The sequence below is a fragment of the Carcharhinus amblyrhynchos genome, chromosome 6 (assembly GCF_965287045.1).
Source record: "Carcharhinus amblyrhynchos chromosome 6, sCarAmb.v2.hapA, whole genome shotgun sequence".
Taxonomy (NCBI): Eukaryota; Metazoa; Chordata; class Chondrichthyes; order Carcharhiniformes; family Carcharhinidae; genus Carcharhinus; species Carcharhinus amblyrhynchos.
The window spans coordinates 88,754,232-88,768,355 of NC_137329.1; the positions used below are offsets into that span (position 1 = coordinate 88,754,232).

Here is a 14,124-nt window from a genome sequence, read left to right on the forward strand (position 1 = left end):
ATGCTGGCCTATCCAACATCATGTAAATGAATTTTTAAAAACTATGCATTTTACAAAACTTGATTGAATTTGGTTGTCTAAGCCAGCATTCCGTTCACTTTTATTTGGAATACATTGACAATTTATTTAACTGCATGGTCGCTTGACATTTTTGCATGATTTGAAGTGGGATTGCTGCGTTGCTTGTTGAGAATATTTTGCTTTGGTAGCTGCTTCCAAATCTGTGACCTTTACCAGCTAGAAGGCAAGGGCAGCAGATGCATGAGCAGCCATCACCTTGAAGTTCTCTTCCCAGCCACAGCATCCTGACTTGGAACTATATTGCCATTCCTTCATGTTGAGTCAAAATCCTGGAACTTCCTTTCTAACAGCTGGTTGTGCCTACACTCCACAGACTGCAGTGGTTCAAGAAGGCAGCTCACCGCAACCTTCTCAAGGGCAGTTGATGATGGACAATAAATGCTGGCCACGCCAGTATTGCCCACATCCTGGGAAATACATTCTTTCTGTTTTTTCAGCTCTTTTATTTTGTTGGCTGACAGTGTGTACTTAACAGCTATTTACATATTACTGCAACATGCTTCTCACACATGTTCTTAACAGAATTTGGCTTTATAATTTTTTGAAATATTTTTAATTGAATTCATGCAGATCTTGGCCAGTGTTTCTACTGATCAGATGCTTTTAAGGTGAAGCTGGGTAAGCACCTGAGGGAGAAAGAAATAGATGGGGATTGTTGACATTTAGATGAAGAGGATTAAGAGGGGGCTTTATGGAGGCTCATTGGCATAGATAAATTGGGGTGAATGGTCTGTTTGTGTGTTGTAAATTCCAATATAAAAGAAAATGAAGTATCTTGCACTGCATTGATGATGGGTTTGTTACAATTTCCTTTGTCAATCTGTACACAGTTAATCAACTGTGACTTTTATCTTGAAGTTTGTTGACACCTGTGCAAGATAGTTTATCAATGGGGTCGATCAACAATGTTAACTCTTTGCTTGTTTATTAAAAATTCAACACAAAACTGATCATTTTCAAACACTTGTTAAAATCAGATAAGTTGTAGATTTTGTTGAAAAATGGTTACAAAAAATCATTCCTTTTAATGTGAAAAATGTAACTGAACAAAGCTTTATCCAAGATAATGTTCAAATTTGATAGTTTGATATCTTTCTTGATAGGAAAAATAACTTGAAAATGAAGTCAGGAACTCACCTTGCAGTTTTTATACTGAGACCGTTGCTTTGTGTTTGCTAGATTGATCAAGTGAAACAGGAGCTTTCCAGAAAGGAAACGGACCTTCTTGCTTTGCAGACAAAGCTTGAAACATTGACAAACCAATTTTCAGACAGCAAACAACACGTGGAAGTGCTCAAAGAATCACTAACAGCAAAGGAACAGAGAGCTGCCATACTGCAGACAGAGGTAAAGTTCTTTAACTGTGAAGTATTGATGGAGTGAATTTTATGCACATGAAAATTTGAAGGCTTGGAATAAGGGAGTTTCTTAATCTGGGATTTTTTCAGTTTTAGTTGAACATCAGTACTTGAGGCAATAATATGCAAGCTGTTTTCAACCTTCATTAGCTCTGTATATGTTTAAATAATAAATATTTATATGTATTATAGCGCATACATTGCATGAACTTGGGAAATCTATAGCACGGATGATTGCAGCAAAAAACCATATGGCGATGGAGGATCAGATTTTGTTAAGACCGCCGCTGAGGTTAGATGCAAGGTATCCCTCAGCCAAGTAGGGTAACTTGAAATGAGTTTATTCAATTTGGTGTAAGGATAGATGAGTAAACCAGTGAGGAAAGATCCTGTCTTGTAACCACTCAAAAACAATGTTTATTAACATGTAAAAATGCACAACAAGGAAGGTTATAATACAAAAACAAAGATACATGTAACTATAATAATGGCTACACCCACATAGTATATTCCGGAATTAACCCTGTAACCATCATATTCCTGAACTGAGAAATGTTGTGTCTGTGACAGTAACCGTTTTCCAGTTGCTTCCCCTCTTTCTCTTTTTCGGCTCTCCTGTCAGTACGGAGCTACCTGGCTACTGATTTACTTTAGATCCCCTATCCAAAGGACCCACCTTCAAATTCAGGCTTTTATCATTAACATGTAAACTGCATTTTCATGTCTCCGTTTTGAATCCAGCTCTTCAGCAGTTTTAACACCCAAAATTCTAAACTTTAATTTTCCCCTTTAGCTAAGTAAATATCTGTTTACCTTGCTTCTAAGCTAAGTTGCATATCAGAACTTCTTCAGGCATCTGCACTCTTATCAATTTCTCCTTTATCCATTCTTCAAACTTTATTTTCTCCAAGTATCTTTAATGTTTATTTTATCCCATTCTTAAATCTTTACTGCTTTGAAACTGTTGACACCATGATCATGTCGAATGGTGGAGCAGACTCGGATAACCAAATGGTCAACTCCTTCTCTTTACTATGTTTCTTCATGCCAGATGTGGTAAATAAAGAAGCTATTAACCAGGAAAGAGGAACATATAAGGCTATCAGAGCTTTATTGCTTAAATTTTTTTCTGAAGTATCAATTTGGCTCCAGCAATGACATAACTAACCAGAATTGTGGTTTAATTGTTTCAGTTTGGTTTCTTAGCAAGAACATAAGTATTCAGAGCAGAAGTAGGCCATGAAAACCTATTCAGCCTGCTCCACCATTCACAAAATCTTGGCTAATCAACCTCAATTCCATCTTCCCAGACTATCTCCATTTGTTTAATTCTTTTGGTACACTAAAACCTAGTGACATTTGTCTTGAATACCCTCAGGAACAGTATTCAGATTCTTAAGGATAACAATGTTGCAATGCTGGAGAGAGAGAGGATGCCCGGAGGTCAAGAGACAGGTAGAGATTGCAGTTAATAAAACATACAAATCTTGGCCTTTATTAAAAGGGGCATAGAGTATAAAAGCAAGAAAGTTAGAGCGATAAGGATCACCAGACATAGATAAATAGGAGAAATTGGAACTGATTTCCTTGGAGGACTCCATTTAACATATCTCCTTGAGAGGAGATATGATGGAAGTTTTCAAAATTTAAGAAGAGTCTGGATGTAGTGAATAGGGAAGGATTGTTCCCATTGACAGAAGGATCAAGAACAAGAGGGAACAGATTTAAGGTAATTGACAATAACATTTTGCACAGTGAGTGATTAAGTTCTTAAATGCACTACATGAATGTGTGATGGTGCAGGTTTAGACAAGACAGTCAAGTGGGAATTAGATTATTATCTGAAAAGGAAAAATGTGCAAAGTTGCAGGGAAATGGCACTGGTTAAGTTGCTTGTTCGGAGAGCCAGAACAGAAATGAAAGGCCAGACAGCCCCCTGTACTGAAGCAATTGTAATTCTGAGATCACAGCCCTAAATGGCCAATATGTTACACTGATTATGACCCAGTGTTCTAATTTCTGCAGTTAGGGAAAGGGTTTTGTCAGCATTTACTTTGCCAACCTCGTCACTTTTATGTTTTAATTGTATAATTTCTCTAATTAACCTCATGGAGCAAAGGCCTAGTCAGCTCAATCTCTCCTCATAGGATAATGCCCTCACCTCACGAGCTAGTCTAGTGAATCTTTATTGCATTTGGTCTAAGGCAGATACATCCTTCCATTAGATAAGGAGACCAAAGCTGCACATTGTACTTCAGGTACGGTCTCACCAATGCCTTATTTACTTTAAATCCTAACCTCTTTGCAATGAAGGCTAACATATTATTTGCCTTGCTTGTTGCTTGCAAGTTACTTCCTGTGATCCATATAAAAGGATCCTCATGTTCTTCTGACAGCCAACATTTTCCAGTTTCTTGTCATTCAAAGAAAACTTAACTTTTCAAACCAAATTGGTTAACTTCACATTTTGCTACATTGTATTCCATCTTCCATGTTCTTCTCCTTGCTCAACCTGTTTCTATCCCTTTTCAGCCTCTGTGTCCTCATCACTGCTCATTTGCCCATTTATGTTTTTGTCAGCAAGCTTGGATACTTGTCTCCTATCTAAGTCATGAATCTAGATTGTAAATAGCTGAGAGCAAAGTATGGATTCGTGTGGTACCCTGCTAGTTATAGCCTGCCAACCTGGAAATGCCCCATTTATTTCTATTCTTTGCTTTCTGTCCATTTAACCAGTTAACCAAACTAACAGATTACACTCAATCCTCTGACTTGTAATTTATAGCAATAATCTCTTGTGTGGCAGCTTATCAATTTTGAGTTGACAATCGTAATGCATTACACTTATTGGTTTCCCTCTTATTCATCCTCCAAAAACTTTCCCTTTCATAAATCATATTGATCCTGTTTAATAATATGATTTTCGAAATGCCCTCTTGTTACTTTCCGAACAATAGATTGTAATGTTTTGTCTACTACTGATGTCAGGTTAATTGGCCTTTAGTCCCGTGTTTTTTCTCAACCCTTTTAAGAAGGGAGGAAATGTTTCCCATTTTCCAATCTTTGGGAATTGCTTTAGAATCAAAAGAATTCTGGAGTAGAGTAGTGTCATAAATCAGCGAGAATTAGGAAGAGCAGAGCTGGGTCATAAATCAAGGAAGGAAAGTGAGAATTCAGAGGAGCAAAGTGGGGTCATAAATCAGCAAAGGAAAGCCAGAGGTGCAGAGCAGGGTCACAAATCAAAATGTGAAAGCGAGAATTTGTAGGAGCAGAGGGAGGCATGTGGGAACCAATCAGACCATACGTTCAGAAATTAAAAACAAGGTGACATGTTGAAAGCAGGGAGGTGATTGGCTGGTAAATTTTTCCTATTCTTATCTAAACTAGGGAATAAATAGACAATGAATTGAAATAAGAATATAAACACAAACAAGGATAGATGTGTTAATTACAATTTAATTAATAAAATAATGAGTCAATTAAAATACAATAAAGATGGCAGAACACATGATGTGTTGCAGCTGCAGTGTATGAGTGTTTGCTGTGACTTAGATTATTAGCCCTAGAGCCTCAGAGAGATCTTTTCTTAAAGAGAGAGAGAGAGCCACTTCTTTCTTCTAGCAGCCCAGGCAACAACTCCCTTTGTTTTTAAAATGAAACAGAAGACAGTGAGTGGAATTTTCTCCCAAAAAATTAACAGCAAGGTCTAAAATGAGTACTTATTCTGTTCTCTCAGCTACTAATTTAAAGGCTTTCTTAGACAAATTGGCACCCTGCAAAACATCTGAATTCTAACATACCCCTTACAAGAAACATGATGTACATATATTTCTTAAAGGCTCAGTATTATCACACTAGGGTTCTCTTTTATAGTCAGTGGTCAGTACAGGAAGGTTTGACTGTGAGTGATGCAGATATGGGGATCTCACAGATAGAAGTGGAGGAACTTCTGCCTTTGCAATTGTCCAACAGGTTCAAACATCTTGTAACTTGTATGGATGAGTGTGGGGGCAAAGGGTGAGCAAACTTTGGCGCAGGATGCCGTTGAAGTGGGAGGAGTAAATAGGAATATAGTGACAACAGAGGACAGTATAGTCAGGGAATAGATACACTGTAGCCAAGAGCAAGAGTTCAGAAAGCTATGTTGCCTGCTGGGTACTGGGGAAATAAAATATAAAAGTAGGGAAATTTTTCTACAATTCCATAGAGGGGTAATGAAACCAGATTGGGAGTACTGTGTACATTACAGGTTTCTTCGGAAAGGATATAATTGCAGTAGAAACTGTTCAGAGAAGGTTCACTCAACTGATTGCTGAGATGAAGGGGTTATGAGGAAAGTTTGGACAGCTTGGGCCTGTCTCCTGAAAAAGCAGAACAAATCCATTGTGGCCAATTACTGACCCAGTAGTCTACTCTCCATCAGAAAAGCTGATGAAAAATGTAATTGACAGTGTTATCAAGCAGCACTTGTATGGCAATAATCTGCTCATGCTCCATTTTGGCAATATTTGGATATTTTGGCCCTGGAGGGAGTGCAGAGGAGGTTTACTAGGCTGATACCGGAGTTGAGGGGATTGAGCTATGAGGAGAGGCTGAATAAACTAGGCTTGTACTCGTTAGAGTTTAGAAGAATGAGGGGAGATCTCATTGAGACGTATAAGATGATGAATGGGATGGATAGGATAGAGGTGGAGAGACTCTTCCCGCTCAAAAAAGACAGTAGGACTAGGGGGCACAGCCTCAAGATAAAGGGGAGGCGGTTTAGAACGGAGTTGAGGAGGAACTTCTTCACTCAAAGGGTGGTGAATCTCTGGAATTCTCTGCCCGTTGAAGTGGTGGAGGCTGCCTCGCTAAATATTTTTAAGACGCGGGTTGATGGGTTCTTGATAAGAGAGGGGATTAAGGGTTATGGGGAGAGGGCGGGAAAGTGGAACTGAGCCACAACAGATCAGCCATGATCTTATTGAATGGCGGGGCAGGCTCGAAGGGCTAGATGGCCTACTCCTGCTCCTATTTCTTATGTTCTTATGTTCTTATGATACCGGAGATGAGGAGGTTACCTTATGAGGAGAGATTAAATAAACTGGGCCTGTACTCGTTGGAGTTTAGAAGGCTGAGGGGGGATCTTATAGAGACTTACAAGATAATGAAGGGGCTAGATAGGGTAGAGGTAGAGAGATTCTTTCCGCTTAGTAAGGAAGCCAGAACTAGAGGGCACAGCCTCAAAATAAGGGTGGGGGAGGACAGTTTAGAACGGAGTTGAGGAGAAACTTCTTCTCTCAGAGGGTGGTGAATCTCTGGAATTCTCTGCCCATTGAAGTGGTGGAGGCTACCTCGTTGAATATGTTTAAGTCACGGGTAGATAGATTTCTCACAGATAAGGGAATTCAGAGTTATGGGAAGCAGGCGGAAAGATCCACTTCAGATCAGCCATGATCTTATTGAATGGCGGGGCAGGCTCGAAGGGCTAGATGGCCTACTCCTGCTCCTATTTCTTATGTTCTTATGTTCTTATGTTCCATTTGGCTTCTGCCAGAGCTTCTCTGCTTGAGGCAATGTCATAGCCTTGGTGGAAGTATGGACAAAAGAGCTGAATTTCAGAGTTTGAACATGAATGATTGCCGTATGAAGGCTGTTTGTGGTATTGAGTGCGTATGATATCCAGGAGCCCTGGAAGTCGATGGGAATTGGGGGGAAACCTTCTGCTTGTTGGTGTCTTAACTAGCATGAAGGAAGCTGGTTGTGATTGGTGGAGGCCAGATATCTCAGCTCCATAACTTTCTTAGGGTAATGACCTAGGCCCAAACATCTCCAACTGCTTCATCAATAACCTCTTACCATCATAAAGCCAGAAGTAGGAATTTTTGTTGATGGTTGCAGTGTTTGCACCCATCTGCAGCAACTCAGCTACTGAATTAGTTCTTGCCTGCATGCAGCGAGACCAGGCAAACATTCCGGCTTGAGCTGATGTGTGACATGCCACTTAAGTGACAGGCCATGGCCATCACCACAGACAGGATTTTACCATCTTTCCTTGAGATTCAATGGCATCACATCACTGAATAACTAACTCACTGTTAATATCCTGAGGGTTCCATTGACTAGAAATCAGTCACACAAATATTGTGGCTGCAAGAGCATAGGGCTAGGAATTCTGTGTGTATCTCACCACCTGAATCCTCAAAGCCTGTCCACCATCAACAAGGGTGTAAATAAAAATGGAATACTCTCCGCTTGCCTTGTGAGAGTTCAGGTCTAACCACATTCACATCATCCAGGGCAAAACATCAGACTTGACTGGTACCCTATTTACTCTCCCCACCACCGGTGCACAGGGGAACCACTATGTACCATATAAGATGCACTACATTAACCTTCCAAGGCTCCTTCTACAGCAACTTCTAAACCTCTATCTTTTTGAAGGAAAGGGCAGTAGACATATGGGACCATCATTTGCAAGTTCACCTTCAAGTCATACATTATCAATATTTCTTCACTATCATTGCATTAAAATCCTGAAACTCCTTCCCTAACAACACTGTGGGTGTACCTATACCAGTTGACAGCAAAGGTTGAAGGCTCAACGTCACCACCTCGAGGGCAATTATTTAAAGGCAACAAATGCTGGCTATGCCAGCAGCACATATATCTGAAAAATTAATTTTTTAAAACCCGGTCTTTTCCCCGAACCACTGGTCCCCTACTTCGAGAAAACATTTAATATGGGCCAAGACTTGAAGATTTGTGGCTCATTAATGGTTAGGCCATTCATCATGTAGAGATGCTGGCGTTGAACTGGGGTAAACGCAGTAAGAAGTCTCACAACACCGGGTTAAAGTCCAACCAGTTTATTTGAAAGTAATCCCACAAGCTTTCAGAACCAGTGTTCCTTCATCAGGTGTGTAGAAGGTTCTGATCAGAGAAGAGCATATGAAGTCACACACCGTTTACAGAATACTAATTAGAATGCAAGTCTTTACAGCTAACCTGCTATTCAAGCCTTAAAGATGCAAACAATGTGAGTGGAGATAGCATTAGCATAGGTTAAAGAGATGTGTGTTGTCTCCAGACAGGACAGTAAGTGAGATTTTACAAGCCCAGGCAAATCACTGGGGGATACAGATAGTGCGACATGAACCCAAGATCCTGGTTGAGGCCTCCTCATGTGTGCAGAACTTGGCTATCAGTCTCTGATCAGCGACTCTGCGCTGTCGTGTGTTGTGAAGGCCACCTTGGAGAACGCTTACCTGAAGATCAGAGGCCGAATGCCCGTGACCGCTGAAGTGTTCGCCAACAGGAAGGAACAGTCTTGCCTGGTGATTGTCGAGCGATGTTCATTCATCCATTGTCATAGCGTCTGCATGGTCTCCCCAGTGTACCACTGGGGAGACCGTGCAGATGCTACAACAATGGTCACCTCAGTGCCTCACTGTACCGCAAGCCCACAGATAACCTCACGATGCTCCACTTCTCCAGCTTCCACTGCAAACGCTGTGTTAAAGAAGCCATCCCCTATGGACAAGCCCTGCGTACACACTGGATCTGCTCAAATGAGGAGCATCGCGGCAGACACCTCCAGGCGCTGAAAGATGCCCTCATAAGAACAGGATATGGTGCTCAACTCATCGATCGACAGTTCTGACACACCACAGTGAAAAACTGCACTGACCTCCTCAGAAGGCAAACACTGGACACGGTGGACAGAGTACCCTCCGTCGTTCAGTACTTCCCCGAAGCGGAGAAGCTACAACATCTTCTCCGGAGTCTTCAACACATCATTGACGGTGATGAACATCTCGCCAGAGTCATCCCCACACCCCCAGTTCTTGCCTTCAAACAACCACATAACCTCAAACAGACCATTGTTCGCAGCAAACCACAACACCACACAGCCCTGCCACTGCAACCACTGCAAGACATGCCGGATCATCGACATGGATGACATCATCTCACGTGAGAACACCATCCACCAGGTACACGGCACATACTATTGCAACTCGGCCAACTTTATCTACCTAATACGCTGCATGAAAGGCTGTCCCGAAGCATGGTACATTGGGGAGACCATGCAGATGCTACGACAATGGATGAATGAACATCACTCGACAGTCAAAGACTTGAATAACAGGTTAGCTGTAAAGACTTGCATTCTAATCAGTATTCTGTAAACTGCGTGTGACTTTGTGTCCTTCTCTGATCAGAACTTTCCACACACCTGATGAAGGAACACCGTTTCCGAAAGCTTGTGGGATTACTATCAAATAAACTGGTTGGACTTTAACCTGGTGTTGTGAGACTTCTTACTATGTAGGCCATTCATCACCAGATCTGGCTGAACCATGTTGAAGTGTTACGTAGTTCCTTCTCAAATGCCAAAGCTACCTGCTACGTTATGACAAGAAATAGTATTTGTGGGCGAGAACTATGTGGCTCAGCAAGACGTAATTAAAGATATAATATTAGGAAAATACATGCCGGTTTGAGAGTTATTTGGAATATTTAAAGGAAATAACGTGAATATAAGCTACAGCCAACTGGCCAAGAGGCAAAATATTTTAGAACTGTTAAGAGAAAATAGTACAGGTTAATTCAGCAGCCACACTTGTCGACTTGTCGAATAAAAACCAAATACAGTGGATGAAGGAAATTTAAAATGAAAACCAGAAATGCTGGAAATATTCAGTAATTCAGGCAACATCTCCAGAGGGAGTAACAGTTCATGTTTCAGATTGATGACCTTTCATCAGAACTGGAATAATTTGCAGATCTAATCGTTTTTAAGCAAATAAAGGAGGAGCAAGGAACAAAAGAGAGCGTCTGTGGGGACGGTGAAAATTGAAAGTAACTAAATGACAAGGGACACAAGGTTTTTGTGCTTGTGGTATCTTATTTTTCAAGATTCCATTCTGCTTCGTTAGAACTGTGCTAAAGTGGTCAGAATGAGTTGGAGAATTAAATTGCTGTGTTGCTGAAATCCTTTTGAAATTCATGGCAGTATGTATTTTGTTTTTATGCATTGTCTCAATAGGTAATGAACAATAAGTCCAAAGAAATGAATAATGTTCTTTTGTTTCTTCTAAAATTGGAAGTGAGAATGACATGCCTTCCTCACAGTTGCCAGTATTGAATATTAATTTTTAGCATTTTTTTGTTTTGTTCCTTTGTGCATTTTTCCTATATTGACAGCCTTCTGACTCATGAGGCATTATTTACTTCTGTTGAACATTTCCTGGTGTGGTTCAGAAACCCCTCGTTGGCATGGCATTCTCTGCTGCCTTTGCAGAGTGAGTGGGCAGATAAAGTGCAGGATTCATTGCATTTTAGGGGGTCGGATCACAAACATTGATGAGACAGAGTATAGGAACAAGATAGAGAATCTGGTGAACTGGTGTGAAGACAGTAATCTCTCCCTGAATGTCAGCAAAACAAAGGAGATAGTCATCGACTTCAGAAAGCTTAATGGAATTCATGCCCTTGTCTACATCAATGGGGATGAGGTGGAAATAGTCGAGAGCTTCAAGTTTCTAAGTGTCCACATCACCAACAACCTGTCCTGGTCCCTCTACACTGATACTATAGTTAAGAAAGCCCATCAATGCTTCTACTTTCTCAGGAGGCTAAGGAAATATGGCATGTCCATTGGCATGACTCTCACCACCTTATACAGATGAACCATAGAAAGCATTCTTTCTGGTTGTATCACAGTTTGGTATGACTTCTGCTCTGTCCAAGACTGCAAGAAACTACGAAGGGTCATGAATGAAGACCAGTCCATCTCACAAACCAGCCTCCCGTCCTTTGACGCTGTCTACACTTCCCACAGCCTCGGAAAAGCAGCCAGCATAATTAAGGACTCACTACATCCCGGACATTCTCTCTTCTATTTTCTTCCTTTGGGAAAAAGATACAAAAGTCCAACCAACTCAAGAACAGCTCCTTCCCTACTGCCATCAGACTTTTGAATGGGACTACATTGTACTAATTATGTTGATCCTTCTCTACACTCTAGCTATGACCGTAACACTACATTCTGCACCCTCTCCTTTCCTTCTCTATGTACGGTATGCCTTGTCTGTATAGCACACAAGAAACAATACTTTTCACTGTATACTAATACATGTGACAATAATGATAAATCAAATCAGAGGATTTGCTAGCCTCTTTTTGTTTTTGAGCCCTTTTTCTCAGCCAGCTAAGCCTTCCATTTCTGTTTGCCTCTTCCAGTGCCCTCCAAGCAGTGAGCCTCTAGAAGTTAATGACAATCAACAAATGTGTCCCAGTTGCCATTGACAATTTTTCTATCTTGCATGCTGTTGTCCTTGTGGCAGAGATATAAACGTTCAGGAGGTCGTGACTCAGTAGTCAGTTCACTGTACAGGTTTTTGGGTTTATGGCTGTCATCCAGTTGAGGAATATAGCTAAACCAGCCCCAATGTAGTTGGCTTAATAATGAGTGTATGCTGATAAAAGAAGTGTGCTTCAGGACCTCTAAGTTGGTGACCTTGAATCCAAAGAGAGACAGCGCTGGAAAATCTCAGCAGGTCTGGCAGCATCTGTAGGGAGAGAAAAGAGCTGATGTTTTGAGTTCAGATGACCCGTTGTCAAAGCTTTGACAAAGGGTCACCTGGATTTGAAACATCAGCCCTTTTTTCTCCTTACAGATGCTGCCAGACCTGCTGAGATTTTCCAGCATTTTCTCTTTTGGTTTCAGATTCCAGCATCCACAGTAATTTGCTTTTATCCAGAGTTGGTGACCTTGTCCTGCCAAGGATGCGCCTGAGATGGAGAAGGCTTTTCCTTCTACCTTATGCGTGTTATCGAGGTCCCGTCAATATGGAGGAGTGTGTTTAAGATGCGGTTTGGTAGACCCACCTCAATCAGGTCAGAATGTCCAGTAAGATTAGTGTTGTTGCACACACTTGACCAGCTTGACAATAGCATGCATGTTTTGCAAAGCATTTGTGTTATGTCACAGTGAAGTTCCAGACCACTAGAGTGTGCTATGATACAATTCCTATTTAAACTTTGCACGAGTATACTTAGTTTCAAAGGTACATTCATAGTCAGTTGGTATTTTTATGTCATTTAATACCTTCCTTTTGAGTTTTTAATTCAAAATCTCAGCCTGTCTCAAGTCTGGGCTGGACTTGATACTTTTCCTATATGCTTAACTCTTAAAATTGAAGACAGGGATTCTGTTGCCTGAGCATTGTGCACAATTTGCAAGGGTGGAAGCAGTAATATTTAAGTTAAACAAATGATGTGAAACTACTGTTTCCCACAAAAACAACAGGATTTTTTCGTTTTGTTTTGAGAAAAGCTAGAGCAAAAATTGTGGAAGCTTTTTTCACTGATTATATAACTTTTCTTCCAAAGAAACAAATATTTAAAAATGTCTGACACTTTATTCATAGTATAGAAAAGGAAATATGCAGCAAGAAACAAATATTTAAAAATATCTGACACTTTATTCATAGTAGAGAAAAGGAAATATGCAGCAAATATGCAGCACTTTCACGCAAATCCAATTTTGAATTATTTTTGGTTAAGTTTTTTTCAAAGGAAGCAGAACCCTGCTTTTAATGTGTTATGATTGTTAAAAAATTGCTGACGTCAGGCCAAAAGAGAGATTGATTAGTGGAGGGGGGGAAGAGAGAGGAGAACAGCTAATTTACTTGCAGAGATCTTCTTAAAAGTTTGCAAACCAATACTGCAGCAAGAAAATACTTGGGATGCCTTCACCTCTCCCCTGTGCCACACATTGCTATCAGGCTGTTGTATTTTACCACAACTGAATGATCTGTGATACCATCAGCTAGCCAATACCTTATTCCATCTATTTCCCCTCTACAGTTTTGTCAAATTTGAGGTTCCTCCACTCAGTGTTCCAGATTAAATGGTTCCCATTTTGTGAAATCTCAGAAACCTTGTAATAGTGTTCCTTAACTACAGGGCCCTCACCCAGTTCTGCCAAAGCCCAGGACTATGCTCCATTTGTACCAAAGCAGTTAGTGTCCAAAGTGCAAAATGCATGGGGCCTCATGAGATGCAAATAAAAGCATTTTGTTGTACACTATTACAATGATTTTTTTATCAACGTTCCAATGTTACTGGTATGTGAGACAGCCCTTTTTGGTTTTGACCCACGTGGAAAGAGCTTTCTAAAACCCAAAGTAATTAATTTAAAATCTTGATGAATATCTGTATAATGGATTATGTCAAACCTGTGTATGCATTTTGTGACCTAAAATATGCCAATTATGCATGTATTCTTTTCAATATGCAAAAAAGTGAAGCATCTTTATGCAAGCTTGTAAGCTTATTTTAACAAACCTTTTGCTCAAGTTTCATAATAGCAACATGAATGATGTAACAGAAATTTTATGATGTATTGATGTTTTGGGAAGGTGGACGGCAAGGCATCATTGAATAACATTATCATTGCTGTATTTGTCCCAGGTGGATGCGTTGCGTCTGCGGCTTGAAGAAAAGGAAAGCATGTTAAATAAAAAGTCAAAGCAGATGCAAGAAATGGCTGAAGAAAAGGGAATTTTGACCGGAGAGATCCGTGATCTGAAGGACATGATGGAAGTTAAAGAGCGTAAAGTCAATGTCTTACAAAAGAAAGTAAGTAAAATAATTTTTGGAATAAAATATTTTATTTCCATGAATTAATATGAAACTA

General features: G+C 40.3%; 1 protein-coding gene across 4 annotated transcripts in view; it reads left to right on the plus strand.

Annotated features, from left to right (window-relative positions):
* LOC145344087 (ELKS/Rab6-interacting/CAST family member 1-like) overlaps positions 1-14,124 on the plus strand; it is a 789,164-nt gene that overhangs the window by 72,592 nt on the left and 702,448 nt on the right. For all 4 annotated transcript variants that reach the window (XM_080190908.1, XM_080190909.1, XM_080190910.1 and 1 more), the window contains 2 exons: positions 1,261-1,428; positions 13,899-14,066. In XM_080190908.1, the coding sequence (XP_080047034.1) occupies positions 1,261-1,428; positions 13,899-14,066 (336 nt within the window). The remainder of the gene's footprint in view (positions 1-1,260; positions 1,429-13,898; positions 14,067-14,124) is intronic.